The sequence below is a fragment of the Crinia signifera genome, chromosome 2 (assembly GCF_055691185.1).
Source record: "Crinia signifera chromosome 2, ASM5569118v1, whole genome shotgun sequence".
Lineage (NCBI taxonomy): Eukaryota > Metazoa > Chordata > Amphibia > Anura > Myobatrachidae > Crinia > Crinia signifera.
The window spans coordinates 237,695,687-237,723,506 of record NC_139218.1 but is presented as its reverse complement, the minus strand read 5'-3'; the positions used below and the strand labels follow the sequence as shown (position 1 = coordinate 237,723,506).

Sequence of the window (27,820 nt, the reverse complement as noted above, 5' to 3'; positions counted from 1 at the left end):
CATCTATCTACCCATCCAGGTCAGTTTCCAACATGGCCGCCGCCGGTTTCACAGTCACGTGATCGTGGTTCATTCCCACGGCTCATTGACGTCACTAATATTAAGGTAGACCGGAGTAATTTGATGCTTAGCAGAATAGAGCTGTTAGTTTCGTGCTGTTGTCCACCTCCAGAGTCCAGCCCGAATTACAGCTGGATCAGCAGCCTGCATGTAATGGTGACACATGGGACGGAGCTGAGGCGGCAGATCAGTGGAATTCACTAATCGCTCAGAGAGAGTCAAAGGTCTGTGCACATTGTACAGACTGAGACGGGGAAACTGCAGCAGCAGCAGCAGGAGCCGGCTGACACTGTAAGTCATTCATTACAAGCAGTTCATCAGCCTTCTTCACTCACTCACTGCATATACCGGCCATAACGACTCAGTATTGGGTAACACGGAGGTGTACATTGGGGATATCAGCATGTTCTGGGTTGTGGAATATTACTGTAGATGCATAGAGCAGGATAGTGCCCGGGAGATGCATGATGTGTGCAGCGCTAGGCACAGGGGCTGATGCAATCACATGGAGTGCACTCATCATCTGTCACTTGCTGTTAGAAGAGCCTGGAGTGGATACCTGACACTAATGATGGAGACTCCTTCCCCTGGTATTTGTTGTAATTTTACCAAGTGATTTAGCACAGTCATTGAATGTGATCTGGGGACTTGTCAGGCAAGTCTTGCTAGCCGTGATTTGTTCTTTCTTATTGCAGTAAAATTGTTAACATTTACTTGCATACAGTAGCACGTTGCAGTTGGGAACAAAACAGTAATAAAACATGACTGAGTACTAAAAGGCAGACACAGTTAAGAGAACCCTGCTCACAAGCTTACTTACATTTTTAAGAAATAATATGTAATGCTTATAAATAGATTGAGCTAATGTACAAATATTTTTTTTTAGTTCTGCAGTACGTATGGTGTACAGATGAAGTGGCCTTTGTTGCTGACAAACTTGGCCATACATTTATTATTGTTATATTATAACAGTCAATTAAAATGTGTTGTACTGAGCTATTATAAGCGCTGCATAGATTGCACTAAATCCCGCTCCACTGGTTTAAAGTGCGCATATAGAGGCAAAACAGCGCATTGCACAGGCATTTGCTTTTTCCTGCAATATAAGATGAAAAAACAAAACATGTGTGCTCTGGACCTTGTATTTTTAACAAGCACACTAATTAATTTTGCATACAAAAATGTATAGACTAATCAGAAGACTTGCATTTTTTAAGGTAATTTATATTTAAACGTATAAGTGCAATACAAGGGGGTTGTGCAGCATTTTCAAATCCAACCTGTCTAACAATTCATGCTCACATTATCATGGGTAGTCCCTGAGAAAACAAAAGCATTGTTAGTAAGACAGTAGAGCAATTTAAATATGCTTGGGTTAGACATATGCATATTCTTATGGTGTGTGCACACGCATCGATTTACTTTCGATTCGATTTCGATTAAATATGCTTTCAATTTCCCCAATTCCACCCCCTTTCCATTTGACACACACTGCTTCTGAGGAAGGTGTCATCTGCACACTAAAACGCGTTGAGCCACCATTCTTCTTCCTTCCGTTCCGGACCAGCACTTTGAAATCCTGGACCCTGCTGTCTCTGTTTAAGCCAGCGAAGTGCCATTTGCCAATTGCGGACCATCTCAGACGGACTGCTGATCCATACAAACAGGGTAACCACCTATCCCCAAGCTGGGAATTTTACCGGAACTGTACTTTCCAACAGGCATTATGCATCCACTTGCCTAACCTCATCCAACTCAATTTTGGGGACCATACAGAACTCAATAGAGACTTCACCTTTATCCCATTTGAGATTTTACTTACTCTTAAAATAAAGAAATGCAGTATTGAATTGTTTGAATAATCTTTTCAGTTTATTTAACATATGAGCTCAAATATATGTGTTTTAAATAAATTGTTAATTTTTTATGTTTATGAGCTACTCTTCAGTGAAACCCAGCCCTGCTCCACCCCCTCTTTTTCCGTTGTTTTGGTATTCTTTAGAGGGATTCAGTGGCGCACGCAGGGGGGATTCTGAGTACCCAGGAGTCTAATGGCCCTAGGCTGAAAGCTGAGGGTCCCCTATTTCCAAGGGTACAAGAATTTTAAAAATCGGCCCTTGGGAACCGGAGATATCTGACTTTAAAGCAGTGGTCCCCATCCAAGCCTGTTAATTGCTCTTCCCAGTCAGATATCTCAGGTTCTGTCTGACTTAGTTTTTCTGAGGGTATATTCCAAAAGCTGGGACTCTCCCCCATTGATGGAAACTAGTAGCTTGTCTCTACTGTGCCCAGAACCAGAGATATCAGCCTTCCAGCAGCTGGTTACTGCTCCAGCTCCACACACCTGGTATGTAGTTTTATATTCTCATTGGCAGATTGCTCTGCCTCCTGAACTCTGATCCCCTAGTCCTCAGTACCATTTGGTAGGTGGGATTCTCTAGTTTTTAATTCAATTAAAAGCTAAGAAATCTATTTCTGGGAACTGGAGATATCTGCAGTCAAGCAAGCTGTCCTCCCACCAGAAAATTATAAACAATAAGCCCACCCCACTATACACCCATCCTCTGCATATTAAACATCCTCTACCACCCTTTCAAGTTATGTATCAGTGCCCTTTCATTCAGCCCAATGCCCCCTTCTCCCACATCATCTCCCACCCTCTGTGCAGTAAAGGGGTAATTAGTGGAAATTACTGATCCAGGCCCTACATGCTACCACCTGCGGGACATCAAAGCTTCCCCTACCCCTACTGCTGGAGGATCGGTAGGGGCACCAATACAATGCTATGCCCAGGGGTCTACACTGCTGTTGTTGCCCCTGTATGTATACATATGTATGTATATGTGTGTGTGTGTGTATGTATATATATATATATATATAATTTTTTTATTATTATTTATATACATTTGGTCTATCTATAATACTTTAACTGACCCGGCATATACTGGGTCACCTAAGTGTCCATCTCCGTGCTTTGCTCCGCCCCTCTGGAAACCCCCTTCTGAAAATCCTGCGTTTGCCCCTGGGATTCACACTCCTCTCTGGAGCAGCAGCTAGGACAGCACCCACAGATATGTTATTAGTCTTTTTTCTTGACCCTTTCTATTTGGCCTTTGCTTTCTATTTGATTTCACATTCAAGCACTTTTGCATTCAATATCGATATCAACTTTGATCTGATCGGTTTACTGGATCAAATTCGATATTCCCTTGCCTGCAGAGTCCATTTTTCTTTTCGATATAGAGAAAACCGGAGCGCGCATTGAATCGAATTCGGATTGAAAGTGTCCTAAAAACCATTCAATTTCGATTCGATTTTGCTTCTATAAAGGTGTGTACACATGCATCAATTAACGTTTTGATTTGATTTGCTTTAATTTTCCCCAATTCCACCCCCTTTCGTTTTGGCCTTTGCTTTCCATTCAATTTCACATTTGATCTGCACTTGTGCATTCGATATCGATGTCGATGTGCATTTAAGGCACATTGGGCACATTTGATTATATTGGATCGAATTTGATATTTCCTTGCCTGCACAGTCTATTTTTCTTTTTGATATAGAGAAAACAAGAGCTAGTATCAAATCGAATGCGGATTGAAAGCATCTTAAAAACCGTTCGATTACAATTCGATTTTACTTCTATAAGCAAAATCGAATTGAAAACCTGTTAACGCCCTTAAGCTTCTATAAGCGTGTATACACCCCCAAAGAACTAAAGATCTAAAAGGTTTGAGGTTACCTAAAGGATATAAAAGAGGGCAGACTAGATGGGTTGAGTGGTTCTTATCTCCCGTCACATTCTGGGCCAAATGTAATAGGGTGAGAGTTTCAGAAAGTGAGATATAACCAGGTTGATTTTGCCATGTCATTTATTGCTGCTTTAAAAAAAATGGGAAAACTCTCCCAAAATCTCTCACTTTCTGAAACTCTCACCCTATTACATTTGGCCCTCTATGTTTCTATGTCCAGTTAATTCATTTCTGATAAATTCTCTTCTCCCTGTGCTCTAACTCAACAAAATACATATTATTCTAACTGCAGGAAGGCTGGGGAGTATCACCACATACACCATCCATACAGCTGTATAAATATATTGTATGCTTACCTAACTGGAAATATGAATGTTGTATTGGTAAGATGTCAGTGATTTCAGTGTCATACCCAAATTAAAACTTTGGTAAAATGTCAGATGAAATATTTTCAGTACATATGTTCCAAATGTTTAATCACTAAAGATGTGCTGTAACTAAGGGAGTTCTGTGGGCAGCCCCTGCATGTGCTAACAGAATGCATGGAATGGCACCCTGCAGCAAGAATATCTGCTGATGTGCCGCTTTGGACCTACTTAGGATACTAAGTAGGTACGGCCATTGATGATTTAAAATATTGCTGGTCTATGACCAATGGTGACTTTTACTATCAAACTGTAAATAGCACTGGGAGAGAGCTTCCGGCACTAATCTAATCAGCACGCTGCTAAGTTGGAGAATGAGGGTGCTCGCGGGTGTTTATTCACGAGTAACCCCATTTTCTGACTTAAGTGCCTCGCACCAATGCATTTTGCGCAATCTTTAAACAGCGTCGCTGCCCTAGTTTTGTCATATTTCTGCTCACACTCCAGGATTTAAAAAAACATTTAAAACATCATATCATTATCATCAGGTGATAAATAGAGGCTCTTTCTGTAGTGGAGTCTTCAGGTCTTACTGGGGAAGGTAATGGTATCTTCTAAGTCCCAGCAATGTCCTTTCAAGTTCCTCTATATGGGTGTTTCCATTCTTTGTCAACCAACTGTGTGAAGCAGTAACTATACTTTACCTACTTTGTTTATATTCACATATAAGAAATAATCCAATTCTATTATAATACAACTTTTATGCTCTCAGTGAACCCTATCAATGGTAGTGTACATCTGCAGTGGGATGTATTACAGTCTAAGTTCGCTGAATGGGCAGGATGCCAGCCCAACTTGGATGGTTTTCTTAAAGTGGCAATCATTTACAAGTCACGGATTTGACTTGTAGATTATTGTCGATTTTAAAAATAATAATAATTTGTCTGGCATCGCGCACCTCCGAGGAACTCAGACTGTATTTGATATACTTTGATGAGGATTGTGCGCTTTATGACAAAATATATGTCAACATACACACCATGTATGTATAGTCCTCTGTTGCAAACTGCAGAGCTGCAGCATTAGCTGTACCTGGAACACATAGAAGTTCCAGGATATGTGTGACATAATATGTACAGGTAGAACTCACTTTGGTTTCTTCTACAGATTCTACTAGCAACATCTGATCCATGTGCACACATATCAGGTAATATAATATGTCTACTGTCTGATTGTGTGTCTCCCAAACACTGCCATCTGTTGGCAGCGAGTGAAACTACATCTCTTTCTTTATCACACATGCACAAACACAGAGGCAATCACAAGGTAGCAGACTAGCTTTCAAAGCATTTGCTTTGAGCGGGCTTACTAGTCAGGTAATACCAATATAATTTATGAACTAGTTATATGAACTATATTTCCATTGAACTATACATTGTCCCTCCTGTATAATGTTTGCAGTAAAGGCCCGGCCATGATAATGTAATTTACTGCAAATCATGTCCTTAAGCACCCCTGGTATCCTCTCTCAGAACTCTTTGATTTGCTACCCGAGAAAGGGCTTTTATGTGCACATGAAACAAACGTGGCTTATCTGATTGGAGATAAAGATACACAGACATCGATGATTGGGTGGACAATCTGCATAATCCATCATGCAAAAATCACTGACTCACCTATTCTTATCATTTATTGTTTGGAATTGGAGATTTAAGGATTTCCAACATGTTGGATTTTCCCAATACCTCAAAATCCCACTAGATTCCCCAATTCACTTGAGAATGGGGAATTTCACCAATATTGGCTAATTAAGATTTGTCTATGCAGATATTATAACTATGTTAAGCTACTGTTGCCAGAATTCTGAGGCTTAAAGGTAAATTCTGAAGGCTTAGCACCCAACGATTTACCTATACCTTTCTCTGTTTTCCTCCTCCCGTTATTGTGCTGCCCATCCACACTTAGCCATAAAGTTACTCCCTACTGACCTGTCATAAATAACATTCTGCTTTCATAGCACTGTCCTCCGTTTTACAGTGGCTTTAGTCCTTTAATATATATTATGGTATATTATGGAAGACTGAATGAGTCCATCACAATACAGATGAGTGGTCCAAAAGTGCAAAGTCGTGTAGGAGACTTTTAAAGATCTCCTTCATCTCCGAACTTCTTTCTGGTGGACCTTTTCACACTCTCACAAAAATAAGACAAAATCCAGTTATATTGATATTCAGACAACTTATGTCCAATAATCAGGTTCCGTGAAGGACTCGCCTAATAGCAGTGAGATGCGTACACATCAAGGGTTCTTTTAACTCTTTTCCCACCGTAGTTGAGACTTCACATCAATATAGTAAATACACACAGGATGCTCAGATTTCTCTTAAAGATAACCAGATACCTGGGACCAGATAACACACTGTGCCGTTTTGGACTCTCATCTTAACACTTAGGACATGTTAGGACAGACTGTGTGTGTGGTACCCGGTTGCAGTTATCCAAAAGTCCCACTGGCCTCCTGCAGACTAAGGCTTCGCCTGTAATGGCCATGTTTGTGGGGTCAGATTAGTTCCGGCCTCAGGCCGGTGCCGCCAGGACTTTAAAGGAAACAAGGCTGCCCACAGGTGGTTGGAAACACTGCAAGAAGAGGGCAATAATGCAAACACAAGCAGTCTACCTGCACGGGGTGACAGACCCTGTGGGTGCAACAATGTACAGCTGGAATCTGGGAATAATACTATACCCAAAACACAAATGCAACAATGCAAGAAGATATAACCGGATAACAATGAAAAGTAAATGTAACAATACACAAGCTGATACCATTTAACTAATAAGATGACTGGGATGCAACAATGCAAAAGATGGTATATAAAGAAATAAAGGAAGACTGCAGGGGAAAAACCCTGACTTATTTGAAATACAGCTGACAGCAGACTCTGGCAAGGATACTGCAGGTTGGACAGACAGGATCACAGGGCTGGTGCAAGCTGGGACCAGGAACACGGTACACAGCAGATTGGGGTTGCTATAACCACCGTCTGTTCCCAGCAGACGCCGGCCTTTTATTCAAAACTGCCACCCTGCTTTGTTGGGCTCCTGGTTGTTGGACATAAGTTGATATCAATATATCTGGATTTTGTTTGACTTACTGTATCTTTCAGAGAGTGTGAAAAGGTCCACCAGAAAGGAAGATGGAAGTGAAAGAGATCTCTACAAAGTCTCCTACAGGACTTTGAGATTTTGGCCCACTCATTTGTATTGTTTGAGTGGGGTCTCATCTACGGTCCAGGGCGTATGTGGCTTTAATAAAGATTTGTTTAGAAATCAGACTAGAATTAAGGGGTAGATTTATTAAGCTTGGTGAAGTGATAAAGTGGCTAGTACTTTATCACCGGCCAAACAGCTCCTACCTGTCATTTTTCAAACCAAGCCTGTAACTACACAGTTAAGAGATGATTGGCCAGGGATTAAGAGCCAGCCACATTATCACTTCACCAAGCTTAATAAATCTTCCCTTGTATCTTGGCTGCCTACCTGACCCTCTCCTTCAGGGAGAAAATGCTCTATTCCTGGGCTTCCCTGGTAATGTATGATTACCATCACCTGTGGTGAAACACCTTTCTTATAAATGACCTAGCTCACTACAGGCACATTACCAGGGAAGTCCAGGAACAGCGCATTTTTTCCTTGAAGGAGAGGGTCAGGTAGGCAACCATGCCCTATATGAGTGCCACTGCCCCTTATAAGTCCATTGGCTATTCTTACTGCTCTGGCCAGCTTCACTTGATCATCTACAGTATGTCTGGTGTTTATCCTCTCCTTTTTTATATTGGTCATCTATAATACAGGATTTTATTTTTATTTTTGCATTTAAAACATATATACAATTATTTTCTTTAGTGGTTATAATATCCAACAGCTAACTCACAATTTGTCTTTGTATAACTAATGTTTAACCATAATAGTACATTTGTCAAGTTCCTTTTATAGTATCTCTGTAAGTAACAATATAGAACTACAGTTTGATAGCCCTTTACCCCTCTTCCTGTTTCTTCTCCTGACAGAAAGGCGCACCACAGAATGTCTTCCCTCTCACATCTGAAGGAAACCTTCCGCATGGCGGATGCTGTGTGCTTTGATGTGGATAGCACAGTTATAAAAGAGGAGGGTATAGATGAGCTGGCCAAGTTCTGTGGTGTAGGAGATGCTGTGGCAGAGATGTAAGTGCAATGCCTTTTATGGAAACTATCTGCAATGTATTTGACAATATAAAACAGTATGGTATAACCATAAATATCATTGTGCCATTACTTTCAGACGCCGGCTGTCAATGTATCTGCATGTAGGGCTGCCGGAAGATGTTGCAGAAGACCTGCGGGAGCGCGCACTGTCAGCGACGTAGTGGGTACACACTAGACCAGGCATGTCCAACTTTGGCGCTCCAACTGTTGTGAAACTACACATCCCAGCATGCCTTGCAATAGTTTTAGCATTATCTAATAGCAAAACTGTGGCATGATGAAATTTGTAGTTTCACAACAGCTGGAGGGCCAAGGTTGGACATGCCTGCACTAGACAATGTGCTTGGTATGTCGGTTTAATCTGTCTGACCAGGCAACATAACATCTAGGACCTTATTCAGGTCCATGTCGTAGGGCCGCGTTTGTTCGCACTGGGCCGATGTTTCTTGTTTGCGCATGCGCATTTCTGTGCATGTGAATGCGCTGGGTACACGCGGCCACGGCGAACAAACTGTTTGCTAGGTGCACACACCCATCTTTGTGGGCAGGGGGTAGTGGGTAGTCCCATTAGCATATGGAAACGCTCAGCGAACGTTCCCATGCTAATGGGCTGATGACGTGGGCGCTGGGAGCCGGCAGCTGACTAGTGTGGACACAGCTTTAGTACATTTACCCATAGCTGTCAGTTTTCTATAGCAGATGTTTCACATACCACTGTTATAATTCCTTGGAAGATGACATTTTACCCCTATTCTTTATGGACATGCACTCAATGAACCACAGATAGGGCAGCCTGCCAGAAATTCTGCAGCATTAGCCCAGAGTGTATGAATCATGTGAGGGAACAATAGTTTCCATGTGAATGTTTTCATTCTTTTCCCACAGTCGCAGGGGAATTCATAGAGTGAAGATTTGCTGGTGAATGTCATTCAAGAATGTTTGTTTATCTGCAAGTGGATTGTACAATTTAAGATTTTCGGCAGCAAAACTATAATTTTATTTAAAGGGTTATGTATAAATGGTAGACAATGTCTAGATCGACAGTCATTAGTTCGACCACTAATGGTCGACACCTTGAAATGGTCGACATTGACAAATGGTCGACACAAGCCTATGGTCGACATAGACATGGTTGACATGCTTCGGACTCTCGCTGCACTCGGCACCCTATTATATTCCCACCTTTTTCACGTCGAGCATGTCTATGTTGACCATAAGCTTGTGTCGACATTTTGTCAATGTCAACCTTGGGTTTATCCACCATTTCAAGGTGTCGACATAGTCACTGTCGACCATTAGCGGTCGACCTAGTGTACTGTCGCCCTAGATATTGTCTACCCAGTGACCGCATACCATTCTGTACATTGGGGAAATGGCAGGTAAAAGACAAGTTGAATATTACCAGCTGAGGTCAGGTGATAACCTGCATGGTGCAGCTGCATGCAAAGTCCAGGACCTGATTGATATGTGCTAGTGATAGGACTTTCTAGAATCTCAAGAAGGAAATTGTAGAATGGCCATTTCCCAAAATATCCATCCCACAATTTCCTCCAGCGGCATCGTATTAGGACACCGCATAAATATCGAAGACTTTGGACACCTTGCTTGGTGACCCACCCCTACCATCTATAGCAGTGAAGCATTTACAGCAGCCTTGGTGAAGTGCACTTACCTTATACACCTGATTGCCTTAAAATTGCTATTTAACAGCTCTACCACTGAATCCTACGATTGTTTGTAATTGTTGTATTACATGCATATCAATTAAGTGGCATAATATAATCAGTAATATGCCATTCTGTTACCCTGATTTTGTAATTTGTTCATTTAAATACCAGCGCTGCTCTTTTCTTGCTTTTACGGAAAATAGATCAAGCTGAGCTAAACCAAAGTAAGGGGTCGATTCAGATGTTTGGGGTCTGCGCATGCGTGAATATGCTCATACGCAAACCCTGGGAGCAAGCGGCTTCGGGGAGTTTCACAGTTGCTGAGCACTTCACTCCAGGAGTGGCGGAATTGGCAGGGGGGGCATGAGCAGGGGAACAGTCAGCTTTTTATAGGTGTGCCCGTAAAAACGCTGGGCATTCCCTTGGGAATGCTGGCGTGGTGAGGCCAGCTTGGGTTAGGCGGCTAACGTCACATGACATCAGCGCCCGCCCCGAATTCGGAGATCAGCAGCCATCTGTAAGTAAGTATTGATTTCTGCTTCTTTCGGCCGCATGTGAGAGGGGATGTGTTCGCGTACATATCCCCTCCTATGCTAGCGGCGGGATTCGGCCGGGCAGGGGGGCGTTTACCTGTTCAGTAGGCTGAAAACATATGCAGCCTAACAAACAGGTCTGAATCAGGCCCTTATTTATCATAATTATGACAAACAATGTACTTAAATCTCCTGTCCCTGGGGGTTATTTAGACCTGATCGCTGATGGGCGATTTTGCAGAGCCCTGTGATTATTTAGCCCCCGCCCAGGTGGGTATGGGTCATTGGGTCGACCAACAGGTCTACATGCATAGGATCAACCACTGAAGGTCGACATGGTTTAGGTCGACACCTGAAATAGGATGACATGCCTAAGGTCAACTCAAGCATTAGGTCAACAATGGCTAGCTCACTTTTTCCCTGTCCCGAATGTCAACATGGACACAGTATTGGTGCGCTCGCCTTGTTTCGGGCGAGGTGCCTCGCTACGCATAGCACACTAGGTAGGGCATGAAATATCACCTGTCGGCATATGTTGGCTCAAAAAAAGAAGTGAAAACCAATGTCGACCTAGCCATTGTCCACCTAATGCTTGTGTCGACCTTCCATCCATGTTGACCTTAGGCATGTCAACCTATTCCAGGTGTCGACCTAAGCCATGTCGATTTTCCGTGATCGACCCAATACATGTTGACCTTTAGTGTGTCGACCTAACGACCGTTTACCCCCCAGACAGAGTGAAATCCCGCCCTGTGCAAGTCTGTGATTGGCTATCGAAAATCTTGCAGATTGGCGGCCAGCTGCAAATCCATATGCCACTCACTCACCATCAAATGATTTTTCCAGTCTGTGCATAACTTTGACCCTTCCACAACTCTGCAATAGAAACCAGGTGATCAAGGCCAGAGCTAACTTCACACACCCTCCCAGAAAACGCTTGGGAACACCTGCTTTTTTCCTGACACTTCCAGAGAACGGCCGGATGAAACCCATAAAAGCTGGCTTCCTTTTAATCAACTTGCAAAAGACCTGAGAATAGAGCAATCACCGAATTTCACTACGATAAATCGCTTTGATCTGCAAGCATGCGCAGTCATTCGAAACTCGGTCGCCACGCAAATCCACACACCAGCAATCATGTCTGAATATCAGCATTTTCCATTGCAGTGATTCTCCAACTGTTCATGGATTGGTTTCTGCATTAAGATGTTACCAGGGAGAGATGTGAGGTAGTTTCACATTGAAGTATACAGAACCCAAGATCCTTAATGCAGGCCTGCATAGTTAAGTTCTCAATAGGTTAAATCTTTTACAATCTTACTTTCATATTGCTTCACTTGGAAAGCTTGTTTGATAAAAGTTTGTGGTAATCACACGATTATTCCCAGAACACAAACACATGTTTTTCTTTTAAACATCCCATGGTTGTGAATAGGACTCGCAGAGCAATGGGAGGATCGCTGACATTCAAGGCCGCCCTGACTGAGAGACTTGCATTAATTTGTCCATCGCGGGAACAAGTGCAAGCGCTGATTACGGAACACCCTCCAAGGCTCACCGAGGGGATAAAGTGAGTTACATTATTGTGCAAGGTCAGTCCAAATACAAACAAGGATAAGAGAAGGCATGGCTTTGACATACAGCTTCCAGTTTATTGCAGTTTTTATATAAATTTCCCCTTTTCAAAGGCCCTAAACAAGTTCACTGTACACTCAAAAAAAAAAGTTTGAACCTATGGATTTGAAATTAGAGGTTCAACATTCACTTTTTTTTTTAACAAATGAAAGGTATTTCAAAGTTTTTTTGTTTTTTTTTCAAACTGCAAACTACTGTGGTCAAAGTTCATGTCCAAGGTTTGTTCATCTCAACTAAAAAAAGTTCTGAGCATATATGAACCTGTTCAACTTTTTCTGTCTTATCTTTCTCTTAGTGGGATTTCATTAGTGAAGTTTTTTTTCGGCTAGCTGAAAAAATGGCAACTATTCAGCTCCTCAGTATTCAATTGCGTCCCCATTTGTTTTGTAAATTTTTGCCCGAAATTGATCAAAAACGGCCATGCTGGATTTTTTGACTAGGGGCATTGAATAGGAGGAATTAAATTTGCCCTAAAATGGACGAAAATTGCAGATTTTTCAACTGGTCAAAAAAATACAGCATATATTGAATACCTCCCTTTATATAACTAAAATACAAGCAATTGTGGCAAACTATATCACTCTATCCAGATCGCTTAGAAAATGCCATGAAATTGCCTCGTGTGTAGGCCCCATTACATTCTAGTTCTTCTTCAGAGCCTTTTCAAAATTATCACCACTAGGTGGCGCTGCGCCACTAAACAATGAATTAACAATGAGGCAGTATTGGAAAAGTAGAAAATCCTTCTTTTATTAAAAAGGTCATATATTATACAATAAAAATGCGCATTTCATTACACTCAAATTAGACACACAAGACATACAACATGAAACATATAAGGCATGGGCTGGCTATGAGGCTTATATGGCTGCACTATTGGCTGAGACAATATTACATTTGTGATGAGCAATAGTTACCAGTCCCGCATGAAACTGTGGTTTTTCTATTGTGGAGTAATGGTGGATGTCCAGGTCCTATATCTGAGCACTGATTTCTGCTGCAATGCAATCAATGTTTTTTTTCTCCCTATTATGGGAGACAGGCTCCAGGTCTGGGTCCACCCCAAAAGATTTCAAGTCCACAGTGGGGTATTTGTAATCCAACGGGCAAATAACTGGCAACAAAACCGGGGCTAGAACCTCAGCTGAGGAAGCCGCAGAGAAGGAGGCGGTGAAACGCGTTTTGGAGCACGTTCTAGCCCCGGTTTTGTTGCCAGTTATTTGCCCGTTGGATTACAAATACCCCACTGTGGACTTGAAATCTTTTGGGGTGGACCCAGACCTGGAGCCTGTCTCCCATAATAGGGAGAAAAAACCATCGATTGCATTGCAGCATAAAACAGTGCTCAGATATAGGACCTGGACATCCACCATTACTCCACAATATAAAAACCACAGTTTCATGCGGGACTGGTAACTATTGCTCATCACAAATGTAATATTGTCTCAGCCAATAGTGCAGCCATATAAGCCTCATAGCCAGCCCATGCCTTATATGTTTCATGTTGTATGTCTTGTGTGTCTCATTTGATTGTAATGAAATGCGCATTTTTATTGTATAATATATGACCTTTTTATTAAAAGAAGGATTTTCTACTTTTCCAATACTGCCTCATTGTTAATTCATTGTTGAGTGGAGCAGCGCCACCTAGTGGTGATAGTTAATATCCCCACATATCTCTGGTTTTGCTGACAGAGTTACACATACACTCTGTATATGTGGCAGCAGCTCTACCCAACCATATAATTTATTAAAGGGTCTGATGCCCCTGTCAAAACAGCCAGCGCTACTGAGTGATTTATTTACTCCTTCCTCTTGTGTCCTTTTCAAAATTGTATCATTTCAAGTAGCAGGGCAACTTATTCAGCCTGCTTCTGAGTTGCATGCATATCTGACTGCATCTTTAGCTTTCTGCACATGTATCAAGGTGTGTACACACCATTAGATGTGGAATTCGATTTCAATATGATATGCCTCTCTATTCGATCTGGCATTCAATTCAATTTCTACTATATTGTCTAAACGTGAACGCACATCGGGATCGAATCTGCATAGAATGCTGCTAAAAGCATTTGATGTGCATTCAATATCCATTCTACTATATAGTCAAAATCAAATGTGATATCTAACCGTGTGTACACAGCATTAGGGCCTACATACTGTATACTACTTATGCTGTGTTCACACGGTGCGATTGGCCTTGCTAGTCAATCCTATTTCATCAGGATTGAATTGCATGGCAAGCCAAATGCATTCTGTACTATATACTCTTGGCTGCACTGTCTATTTGGCTTCTCGAATTCAGCTAAACAGGAGCGCGCATCGGCATGGAATCGAGATTGAAAGCTTAAAACCGTGTTTGATCTTCATTCGATGTCTATGCGATACCGATTCAATAGTCAAAATCGAAAAACTAATGTCACCATGGCCCTTATTCTGATCGGTGCGGGCCGATCAGAATATGCGGCCGCAACCGTGCAGGCGAATCCCCGCCTTCCATACGGATCGCCACCTGCCGTCCGTACGCGGATATGTGGCGATCCGCATGAAATTGGACGGGGATACGCCTCCTCCGTCTTGGGAGCAGCCCCTGCATTCGATGGTCGCCGAACATCGAATGCAGGGCCGCACGCTCCACCAGGTCCCGCAACACAAGACCACACGGACACTTGTCCGTGTGAAATCATGTATGGGGGCGGGCAGCTGACATCCGGCGATGTCAGATGCCCGCCCCGTACCCACGCGTCACGGCCTCATTACCATGCATGCGCCCCGCGTTTGCATGGGAACGCCCATGAAACGCGGGGCGTATGCATAGGGTAATGAGGCTAAGTAGCCCCTCACGCCCCTCTACGCCCCCTGTGCGGCGTATAAAGAATCTGTGCGGCGAAATCGCCTGCACATGCGCAGAGTGACCTCTGCACATGCGCAGACGATCAACATCGGCGGTCCGTCCGCATGCGGGAATTTCCGCACCGATCAGAATAAGGGCCCATGTGTACACACCATTAGAGTAATTTCAGTGATTCCTACGGAACTCAGTCACATCTTCACTTGCACCTGAACAGGTACAGGGTATTTGCATGTACCATAAGTTAACCGCGGATGTGTTGAATAATAACTGGCTATACAGAGGTGAGAATATGCAGAGATCCATTCACCTAATCATTTGCACAGCGTATGGATGGGGTTGGTTGCGCAAAATAGAGGCAGTTTAATTTTAAAACTAAGGAAAATATGATCTCTGAACATGGAAACAGGTGCAATTATGACCACTTTACATGCAAATCTGGATCAGGACCTTTGTGTTTATACTCATGTATATTACCTTGTGCTGTTTAGTGTGGGTTTAGTTTTGCGGTACTCTTTACTTAGAAGGGCGCCCACGATTTTGATCGTGGGCATCATTAGTAAAAAATCTCGGGCATCTCGGGCATTGAATGCACTAAAAAATCGGGTGCGATCAACCGACGAGATGCCCAAGATTTCCCATAGGGAACAATGTTAAATGTCTCAATTGACCCAATTTTCCTGTTCAATGCCTCAATTGACCCGATTTTTCCATAGGAAGCAATGTTAAATGGGCCACAGAGGCCAAATAGGCACCCTGAAGTGTATAATGGGCACCCGAATTGTTAACGCCACCCCACGATCAACGTCAACCCGATGCGTGGCGAGCGTAGCAAGCCCGCGAGGGGCGGCGGTATGCGTCCTACGACCTTTTCATACCCCCACTATCCACGTCAGCGTGGAGTTGAGAATAGAAAGTGTGGCGAGCGCAGCGAGCCACCGAGCCCGAAGCGTGGCGAGCGCAGCGAGCCCCGCGAGGGTACGCGGACAGCTGTGAAGCCCGCGAGGGGACGCGCATACCTGTGAAGGTATCCGCGTCCCCTCGCGGGGCTCGCTGCGCTCGCCACGCTTCGGGCTCGGTGGCTCGCTGCGCTCGCCACACTTTCTATTCTCAACTCCACGCCGACGTGGATAGTGGGGGTATGAAAAGGTCGTAGGACGCGTACCGCCGCCCCACGCGGGCACGCTTCGGGTTGACGTTGATCGTGGGGTGGCGTTAACAATTCGGGTGGCCATTATTCACTTCAGGGTGCCTATTTGGCCTCTGTGGCCCATTTAACATTGTTTCCTATGGAAAAATTGGGTCAATTAAAGCATTGAACAGGAAAATCGGGTCAATTGAGACATTTAACATTGTTCCCTATGGGAAATCTCGGGCATCTCGTCTGTCGCATCGCACCTGATTTTTTAGTTCATTCAATGCCCGAGATGGCCGAGATGGGCGCCCTTCTAAGTAAAGAGTACCAGTTTTGCTGTTAGAGAACCTATTTGGTGACGTCAGTTTTGTAACTTGTCACCTTTCTTTTCTTTTTAAGGGAACTGGTTCACAGACTGCACCAGAGAAATGTACAGGTCTTCCTCATATCTGGAGGATTTCAGAGCATTGTGGAGCATGTAGCCTCGGAGCTGGACATCCCTCTGACTAATGTCTATGCAAACAGGCTCAAGTTCTACTACAACGGTAGGCTTTGCACATTTAGCAAAACTAAAAGCCAATTCCCATCTGCCTGTTACTAGGCGTTATCATTATTTTAGTTATACAGTGGTTTTCTCCCAGTAGGATTCACAGCACTTTTGCAGAATAAAAACACATGTTAGAAATAATCATTTTAAAGATTAACCAAATGCAGAAAAGTGAGTTAAGCACTACAGGGGAAATTTACTAAGATGGGAGTTCTAGTTCACATGGGATGTTGCTATGGGCAACCAATCAGAATCAACTTATTTATTTAGCACCTTCTAGAAGATAATAGATAGTATCCGATTCTCTTAGTAAATCTTTAACAGGCACTACTTGGGACATCTGTAACTGGCACTACTGGGGACATGATATGTAACTGGCACTACTGTGGACATCTATAATTGGCACTACTGTGAACATCTAACTGGCACTACATGATATGTAACTGGCACTACAGGGGACATCTATAACTGGCACTAGTGTGGACATCAGTAACTGGCACTACTGGGAAAATGATATGTAACTGGCAATTAAATTACTACTACATAATTTGCATTTGTGCAAGAAAATGATTGCTTGGCATTCAAATTCAGTACATAAGATAGTACTCAAACTTTCATGCACAAATAAAATATATTTGTATGTATTTCATGTGTTTATACAACATAAATGCAAGATACCTAATTGAAATAATAAATAATTCTTTATCCAAAATTATTCTGGTCCCGAGCATTTTGGATAAGGGATACTCAACCTGTATATAGTTTTGCACATGCACACACATAAATTCTACAAAAATATTATACAATATTTTTCTTTTTTTTAGGTGAATATGCTGGATTTGATGAGTCAAAGCTTACAGCAGAATCAGGTGGTAAAGGAAAAGTGATTGGTCTACTAAAGGAGAAATATGGCTTCCAAAATGTAGTAATGATTGGAGATGGTGCTACTGATATGGAAGCCTGCCCTCCAGCTGTAAGTATTGCCATATGGAGATATATTGGTACAAGATGAGGCACACTGTACCTTATTCAGTAAATGCAGCATACTTAATAAAACACAGATCCAAGATCTTATGATTATCATGTTTCCTTTATACTGCAATATGGATAAGAGTAAGTAGTAATGGTAAGCATGTGAAGGACCACTACCTCTTTCTGATGCTAGAGCCAATTGGCTTACGCAATAGTTTTTCTACATTGTCTTCAGGACAAGTGGTGAAGATAGTGCGGGAGGCTGGCGGGGCACTTGCACCGGGCATCAGTAGGGATGCTAAGAGGGAAGGTTAGGACTGGCAATCATAAATATGTATACGATAGCATTTAAGGTTAATGTGGAGGTTATCTCGTGGGCTGTTGGGAAAGTCTGGTGGATTTGTGGGGAGGTCTGGTCATCATGTGAGAGGTCTGATGGCTTGTGATAGATGTGAGGGCGTGTGGTGATGACTGATGACATGGGGGATCTTATGAGATATAGCTTGTAAAAAACAAGTCACATTTTTTCATTAAAATCTCCTGCTTTTAGAACAAATGTATTTAGATAGGCAGGTATGTGTGCACGTGAAAGGAAGTGTAGCCTTGCCCTGCTTGCAACCACTATGGGGTCGATCCTATTGGGTGTGGATGATTCGCGAAAGAGAATCATCACGGCACCGGGTGCACTTTATGACAGACTGAATTTGCTTAAATGCACTAGGACCTCCATAGGGTTGCAAGCAATTTTAAGTGAATTCGGCCCAGCGAAAGGTGGGAGATCAGGCTAAATCGGGTGCCGTTACCAGTGTTTAAACGCATGAAAACTGCACCCGAATGGCACCTGGCACCCTTTGGACCTAGTAGGATCAACCCCTATGTCTCATGTGACTTCAAGCATGGGTTCCTCCTTGGTAGTTACCATTTTTGCATTACTTCGCTTTTATGTAATACTGTATATATATTTTATATTAATCAGTTTGTCATAGTTTCAATAGTTAATAGACTGTATGATAACAAGCAGTTATTAGACTTACTGTGTACTGTGGTTTCCTGCAATTAAGACCTTCTCTTTTTGCATTTCAGGATGGTTTCATCGGGTTCGGAGGCAATGTCATCAGACAACAAGTAAAAGAAAAAGCCAAGTGGTACATTACAGACTTTGAGGAGCTCCTCAGAGAATTGGATAGTGATTGTATCAAAATGAATCACAATGATATAATTTACTAGTACACAAATTCTTGACCGCGTTTTATATAGTATAGAAAAAAAACCTCATTTGATATAGTGTTTTTCTCTTCATTGCACAGCCCTTTGTATAAATGAAGGGCCCCTAGACATTTTATGTTATTGGAATGTATCTGTTATTAGTTTTTACTCTTTACTTTTAAGAACAAATAGGGTATAAGCAGTGGATGTTAAGCTTTATTTTGGGTGGGGGTAGTGTAGGTAGTGTTTTAATTGGTAATCCTTACTTGAAGTTACACTTAGGACTATAAACATTAACAAATACCTTTTTTTCTTTATTAAGATCTCTCTTTTTACCTTAGAATAATATTTAGCTGATCCTATGGTTTATTATCAATGGTTCAATTTATCTAGTCAAATCTGAACGAGGGCATGTGCTAGCCTATATTGTAAAGTTACGTTTCTCAGTAAGAAGATCCATTCTTAAGCTCACCACACATGAGCAGATTCTGCTACCAATCATATGGTAGAAAAACTGGACATATACAGCTATCAGAAACTCAGACAGATTACATGACTAACAATTAGTATAGTCAGCAGGTACGGGTACAAACTGACGCTGCTTATCTGCAGTTTTGCAAAGAGCATATTGAAAATGATCCAAATGATCCTGATTGGATCATTCTCAAAATGTCTGCTTGCTTTTGCCCTAAGTATGAGAATATCAAACTAAGGGTTATTTAGACTTGGTCGCTGTTGTGCAAATTCACAAGCTGATCGATTATGAAATGACTGCGCATGCATATGGATCGTAGCGCGCATGCATGAGCCGAAAAGCGACAAACATCAGCGATTACTTTTTTCGCAATGCACTCACAACTTGACTGACAGGAAGTCGGACTTTGGGGGTGGTAACTTCCTGCAGGCATGCCTAGGCCTTTTTGGGGAGGGTGTGTGATGTCTGCTCTGGGAGGGTGTGTGATGTCAGTTCCTGCCTCGATCAGCCTGTCATTGTGGCAGAGTTGTGGAACGGTCAGAGTTACACACAAATTCATTAGATGGGGCGTTGAATGCAGACAGCAAATCAGTGATACATTCGTAAATCAATCACAGACTTGCACAGCATCTATCTGATCACAGTCCTCTGCAAATTCGCACTCAGGTCTGAATGAGGCCCTAATTGTCCTACTGTCTGTGTGACAAGTGGTACAACCAAGAAACGCACATCAGTACACAATTATACTGATTTCCTTCATCATATTGAAACTTTTTTTTTTTTAGCTTTAAATTTTGGCTTTTCTCTGAAAATGTACAGGATCTCAATGTGACTACCTAACTTACTTATCAGGGTAATGGAGGAAATATAAAGCTAGAAACTGAATTTTAAGTTGTGTGATACTTTATTTTACATTTTGTTTGTATAACGGCCAGCTGAACAGGAAATTGAAGCACTTAAGTGGCATGTCCCTATTATAAGGAATATTATAGATATTATAAACCAAAGAAAATGATCTTCCAATTGAGGTTATTGCTAATCATCTGGTGTATAATACAATTCAACTAATAAAATATTAATTAGGCTTGACAATGCAATCCTGCCTAAAACTCCATAGAAATATTCATTCTTACATCCACTCCATTCAATTGCAAGAGAGAAAGTAGTGGGTTTATTGTATTGAATAGCAAGCATTAAATGGCATATATATAGAATATGAAGCTATGTATGTGTGTGTGTGTATTTTATATAGAAACATAATGGAAGACATTTAATAAGCAAAATACGGTAGGAATTGTTTTTTTTCGTATTCAGTCATATTGAAATACGGGCACGTAGTCGTAATTTAGAAATTTACTAATGTGGAAGTACGTTAGTATTTAGCCTTTTTCATATTCATATCCCTGTAGGTATACAAATAAATACGCCATCGAAAGAATATGCCTTGTATTTTACATTACACCAATGTTATTTTGAAATGTACTAATACTGTACTTCATATTGGGAAATAAGTGCCTCTACGGATGGTTATTCTGGTTGACTCACAGCCTTGCGAGTCCACCAAACCCGACTTGGTGGCCTGCCGACACTCATTCGCAGTGTGTGTTTGCACGCACTGGTTGCAAATGGATGTTCAACATATACATCCATTTTCAGGCTGCGGGGGAACACCCACATCATTCGATGGCCGCCGACCATCAAAAGATGTGGTGCGTGCACGCATATATATATTTATAAAGGTCATATATATATGTGTGCACTTTCAGACTGAAATGGGCAGGCAGCTGACATCTGGTGATGTCAGTTGCCTACCCCCGGCGCCCAAGTCACCCGGCGATTTAATGAACACCCATGAATTGCTGGCCGTTTCCACGGGTGAGTAAAAACGGGGCGCCGCCCACCGCCGCCTTGTTGGGTGCATGTACCCAACATTACGGCGGTTTGGTGCACACACCTGGCGTATGCACATGCACAGAAATGCAGTTGCGCATACGCAAAACTTCGAGCTCACATGCAATTCGCATGTGAGCGTACGGACCAGAATAAGGTCCACAATGCGTAAACAAATACAATTCGTAAAAAATACTCCTCAAATTTGAGGAGTATTTCACATGTTGTAGATTTTCACACATGAAAGTATTCACATATTAGCCCTCAGCTACTCACATGCATAAGTGTGTGCCTTATAAAAGGCCATTAAAGCCCACACACTCTCAATGACTGAAGACTGCAAAGACTCAAAATAATACACACTTATAAAGCTGCAATAAAAAGATTCACATGAAAACTTACACAACAAAATTTCACTTAGAAAATCTTAACTACAACCAGCAAAACTCCACCAACTCACCACACTATCCTCTCTACGTCTAGATAAACAGACAAGGAGCTTGCGCATGTAGGGGGCTTATAAATGGCTGGGAAAACACTCCCAAGTTTGTAACTTGTTACCAATCACTAAAGCCCCATACACACGGGGGGGATATATTGCTCAGCCATATATTGCTGAGTAATATATGGCTGAGCAATAAATTGCTCAGTTTCTCCTTTTCATCAGCGACCAGAGATGGTCGCTGATGAAAGGGAACCTCTGCTGGGGGAGCAGCAGAGGTCATCCGCAAGCTCCTGCGACCAGCGATCATAAGGGGGCTAAAAACGGGAGCGCGCACCCAGCGATTTATCGCTTGTGCGCACTCCAATCGCTGGCTATATGGTCGCCAGCGACCATATTTCCAGCGATTTTAGCCCCTATCGCCCCCTTGTGTACACAGCTTTAGTGTGTTTAGGTTTGAGAAAAAATAGTACATATTTTCCAAAATACGTACGTATAGTTATTGGAAATACGTACATAAAATTAGGAACAAAACAGGATAAAATACATATGTTTACAGAAATATGAATATGCATGAAACATTCAACAACATAAGCCATGGGAAAATTTCAAAATTACGTCAGCTTTGTAACATTGTAAAAAAAAAAAATGCACACCCGATGCCAGTCGTAGACAGGCGTAGCCAGAAATATGAATACAAATGGAACCTAGTCGTATTCTTTGTAAATTTCCACCAATATGTGAATATCGGTAGTAACAAGCTAACAAATTTGGCCATTATTACATTCTATGTGGCCATATGCTACTCCAAGAGAACCCAGCTGTTCCTGGTCTGCACAACTGGGAGCTGTCTTCTTCACAACCGTTTTTATGTTTATGAACAATAAACAGGGAAAGTGTTTAACAATATACATCAATATATTGTCAAAATTGTGGTTTCATCCACAACTATAGCAGGCTGTTTAGTAAAATTTGAGAGATTTAAGGGAGTATTCAATCTTGTGGTCACGGCTGTTGAGCTTGCTCGACAGCCGTGACCCTGTCCCATTCTCGGTCTGCTCGACCGAGAACATGCAGGTGGGATTCAATGTCCCACCTGCAGTGGGATGAGAAGGGGGCGTGGCTGCGAGTTGTGGCCGGAAAGAGGTGAGCTGCAGCCAGCAGCTCGTCACTTCCCGGCCGTTCTCGACTGCTTGTGATGTAGGGCTCATTCTGCCGAGCTCCCCTGTTCAATGCTGTCGGGGGAAGACAGCATTGAATAGGGCCCGGCGACCATCTCCCTCTCAGGAGATGGTCGCCGGTGATTGAATACCCCCATATAATGCAACTTGGGTTGAAGCATTTTGACCTATAAATATGAGTTTTACTTACTCTCCTTCCTCATAATTAATACATCTGCTCATTAATGAGTGTCACAGCATTTAGGGGGTTATTCTGGTTGCTGCGGGCGGACCACTGTACGAATGGTCCATACGAGCAAATTCCGCATTCTTTCGGGTGAGCATGATTCCGCCCACAACACATCCGCACACGGATGGAGTCAGCACCCGACAATGGGGAGTGGCGTTCATATGAGCGTATGCTCCCGTGCACGGACATTCACAGCCCCAACGATCGGAGACAGAACGCAGCTCCGATCAGAGGCGGTAGCGTACGCCCGAGTACGGGAGCGTACGCGTCACTTATCTGGTCTGCTAATGTGAAAAAAAACTCCGGACCGTGCGAACGCGGTCCACCCGCATCAACCAGAGTCAATCACAAGGTAGTAGACTAGCTTTCAAAGCTTTTGCTTCGAGCAGGCTTAGCTAGTTATGCAATATAAATGTAGCTTCTGATGTTTTATCCATTTGATGAAATTACAGGGAACAGAGTGACATTTAACCCTTTGAGTGCCAACATTTCTGTGAGAGGTGTGCAAAATATCTGCTAAAAATGCCAGCGTTGCTCACATTTGTTATATAAATTCAAATACAAAAGGAAAAAAAATATTAGATTTCCTTATATAAGGTAAACATTACAGGTCATTATGATGAATAAAGACATTTGCTTGACAAATGTCACACCGATTTTGACATATTCACTTGGCACCCAAAGGGTTAATATAGTTATCATTAAACAATATTTGACCTCTGTTCAAGCTACACAGATACATCAAGGTCTAACATCATTTCATGGGAACATTCAGTAACAAATGCTCATCTTATAGATCCCCCAAATATCTACAGTATATGTATAAAAGGCTAACTGCTCACCTGTATGAGGTGAAGTACCACCAATGACCACTCGAGGCCACTCAACAGACCAAATTACTCCTTTGTAAAGCTTAAAACAGGGGTAGCCAACTCCATTCCTCGAGAGCTACCAACAGTCCACGTTTTCCAGCTCACCTCACATGTACACAGGTGAACTCATTACTGACTGACACATTTTAAATGATCCACAGGTGGAGCTAAATACTTCACTTGTGATTCTGTGAGAAAACATAGAAAACATTAACAGTTGGTAGCTCTCGAGGACTGGAGTTGGCTACCCCTGGCTTAAAGTGAAAGTAATAACAGTCACGGCTCAAAGTGAAATTACATTGCAGAAATAGCTATCCCTGGGTGGATTAAGCAGCGGTTTAATACATTTCATATATTCTTTACAAAATGCAGGACTGTATAGATAGGTCTGACCCGCTGAAAATAGTGTACTGTATTTGTTTGACAGATTAATATATGTTATATACACATACATAAAAACATATGCAAATCTCTTCCCTTTAAAAATGTTGTTAAATATGTCTAGCACTTTATAAATAAGCAGTCATTACGCACAAGTGGCAGTATAGATCTGTAAATATTATATTGTCTTTTTTAAGAACAATATTTTTATTGAAGAAAATTATATAATAACATGCAATATAAAGTGTATATGAACAAGAAACACATGCAATACAGACTAATGGGGGAACTCATAACTACCAGGGAAGGCAAAGAAAGGGGAGAGAAAACAAAAGGTTTACAATGTTATGTTTTATAATCTTTACATAATGATAGTTATTTTTCCATTATATCAATTGTTTCCCTTTGTATACTATAATTCTGTATTCATAAAGCATTCTTACAAACTTGGTGTTTGTGCCATCTTTGTCTTCTTCATTAAATAGTTTTTAAAATCTCTTTAGGTTATTTAAATGACCTAGTCCAGCATGTAGTCTATTGGGTTACAGATATCATGGGTGAGATTTAATAGGATGAGAGATTCAGAAAGTGAGAGATTTGGTAAGAAGTTTTTTTAAAGCAGCAATCATTTACAATTCAAAACCAAACTAGTTTTGCAGTGTGAATGATTGCCGCTTTAAAAAAACTGGAGATTTCTTACCAAATATCTCACTTTCTGAATCTCTCATCCTATTAAATCTCACCCTATGTGTCAGGAGTAGGGCCTGTAGAGTTGCTGTAGAATGTCTACAGAATGTTTATGGAGCCACAAACAGCCAATCAGCTGCCGAGCTCCCCCGAAACCCGCTCCTAATTGGCTGGGGGAGGACCCGGTGAATGACGTCACCGGGAAATCCTGCAATTTGGGTGAGGAGCTGCAAGTGTAAACACATTTGCGGCTCCTCAGTTCGTATGGTGTTGGGACTCTCGGCTTGTTTTTTATCACTCGTGGATGCCTACTTTAGACCGAAGAGGACTTGATCTATGCCGGAGAAGCCGGTGAGTATATTTTCCTTTCAGAGGTACCCTATGGATTCTGCCGGAAAAGTGGTTAGGCCTACGGTGGACCCTATAGGTAAGTATGTATGGGTGAGTGTAGTCACTGTCAGACTGGAGCATGTAGGGCCCACCATGGAAATGCACTCACAGGGGCCCACCAAGAGGTGTGGTCATTTGTTTGAAGGGGTGTGGCCACCGGACCATTGTCAGTGGCTAGTCATTATAGGTGCCACCTAGCATGGTATATAAAAGAAAAAAAATTACCGGTACTTGTTTCCTATCTGGGCGCCCACGATTTTGATCGTGGGCATCGTTAGTAAAAAAAAATCGCGTCGGTCGCGTCGCATGCTGACAAAAAATCGCATGCGATGCGACGACGCGATTACCGCGATTTTACATAGGGAACAATGTTAAATGGCCCACAGACCCCAAATACCCACTCTGAAGTGTGAAATGCCCCCCCCCCCCCAATTGTTAACGCCACCCCACGATCAACGTCAACCTGAAGCGTGCCCACGAGGGGCAGCGGTACGCGTCCTCCGACCTTTTCATACCCCTACTATCCACTAGGGCGTGGAGTGAGAATAGAATAGTGTGGCGAGCGCAGCGAGCCACCGAGCCCGAAGCGTGGCGAGCGCAGCGAGCCCCGCGAGGGGACGCGGACACCTGTGAAGCCCGCAAGGGGATGTGAAGTTATCCGTGTCCCCTCGCGGGACTCGCTGCGCTCGCCACGCTTCGGGCTCGGTGGCTCGCTGCGCTCGCCACACTATTTTATTCTCACTCCACGCCCTAGTGGATAGTAGGGGTATGAAAAGGTCGGAGGACGCGTAACGCCGCCCCTCGCGGGCTCGCTGCGCTCGCCGCGCTTCGGGTTGACGTTGATCGTGGAGTGGTGTTAACAATTGGGGGGGGGGGCATTTAACATTGTTCCCTATGTGAAATCGGGTCAATTGGGACATTTAACATTGTTCCCTATGTGAAATCGGGTCAATTGGGACATTTAATATTGTTCCCTATGTAAAATCGCGGTAATCGCGTCGGTCGCATCGCATGTCATTATAATGGCATGCGATGTACATGCGATGCCCGCGATGGGCGCCCAGATAGGAAACAAGTACCAAATTACCTATCAAACAAGGCCAGTTTCACTCATGCAACTGTGTTAAAATAACTACAGAGATAAAATATATATTGATAAAAAAAAAATATTTATACTTATTCTTATTATATCTAACTTATAACACCCCCCCCCCCCCCCCAACATAACCGTATGCGTCCTACACACAGCTTGACACGGGATGGAGAACTTTCTGAGTATTGTTAAATCACTCAGCACTGCACAGCAATGTGCCACTGAGCGATCGATCTGTCAGGGTCAGTGTTCTCCACTGAGAACACTGGCCCCAACTGATTGATAACCATTGTGCTTATTATTAATCGCTGGGGTGATAGCTATGACCCTACACACACAGCAATGTATGGTGCATTTTCTCTAGTGAGATCGCTTAGAAAATGCCCTAAAATCACTGTGTGTGTGTTAGTGTGTGTGTCCCATTAGAGTGCCTGCTTCTCTGATCTCTAATAATTTGCACCTAAAAAAAAAGTATAAGCATACAGATCCACTCAGATGCTAGTGAGTGGATTCAGGTGGCTGGGGGCGTTCGGCGTTTACCTGTTAGCTAGGCTGCGAATATACGGTTGTAATATTTCCTTGGCACCTGCTAAGCTTTAAAAAATGCTCTTGACATGGCCTTTGAACATTCAACCAGGACTATATTTCCTTAATTATATATTCCCAGTTGGGTTCTTTAAAGCACTATTTATTTTTAAATGTTTGCACTACACCTCACGCATCCATGTTTGCAGCCAGTGTTTTCGGGTTCAAGCTTATGGGATGCTCTCTGCCAAGAAAGATACCCTTGCCCCGGGAAGTGGACAGGCGGGTTCCGCAGGCAGTAGAGGAGGCAGCGGGTCCAGCAACAGAGCAGGCAGCGGGTTGGGCCGGTGGTGTGTGTCAGGCTGATTGTAGTATGCATTAAAGTTCTATTTTTCTGGGTGTGTGCCATTTATTTGGAAATTGTTTTTGTTGTGGAACTACAAGATTCAGTGGGCCCATTAATGCCCCGCATGCTGGGACTTGTGGTTCTCCAAGTCAGGGGAGGCTTGCTAGGACTTGTAGTTCCACAGCAAAACCCAATGTTTATTAGTCAAAATACGGGGGACCCCTAGTCATACCGGCCCATGAGCCTGGTGCTGTTTATAGAAATACAGGAGGACTCTATCGTTTTCCCCCTGTATTCATGTAACCAAGACCAGCTAAATGAGCCCGAGGCTAGTTATTGCCGGGG

The 27,820-nt window shown here is 42.7% G+C and overlaps 1 protein-coding gene across 3 annotated transcripts; it reads left to right on the top strand.

The window, feature by feature from the left end:
* Positions 1–24,883, top strand: PSPH (phosphoserine phosphatase). 3 transcript variants are annotated; one of them, XM_083174070.1, is made up of 7 exons: positions 1–351; positions 5,342–5,381; positions 8,242–8,397; positions 12,054–12,188; positions 16,639–16,784; positions 17,611–17,759; positions 18,842–24,883. In XM_083174070.1, exons 2-7 carry the CDS (start codon positions 5,365–5,367, stop codon positions 18,983–18,985), a joined length of 747 nt encoding a protein of 248 aa, XP_083030196.1. In that variant the 5' UTR covers positions 1–351; positions 5,342–5,364; the 3' UTR covers positions 18,986–24,883. The 3 variants fall into 3 exon arrangements, with proteins under 3 accessions (XP_083030196.1, XP_083030198.1, XP_083030197.1); XM_083174072.1 differs by lacking the exon at positions 1–351 and adding an exon at positions 485–650; XM_083174071.1 differs by lacking the exon at positions 1–351 and adding an exon at positions 1,442–1,728.
* Positions 24,884–27,820: the final 2,937 nt, after the last annotated feature.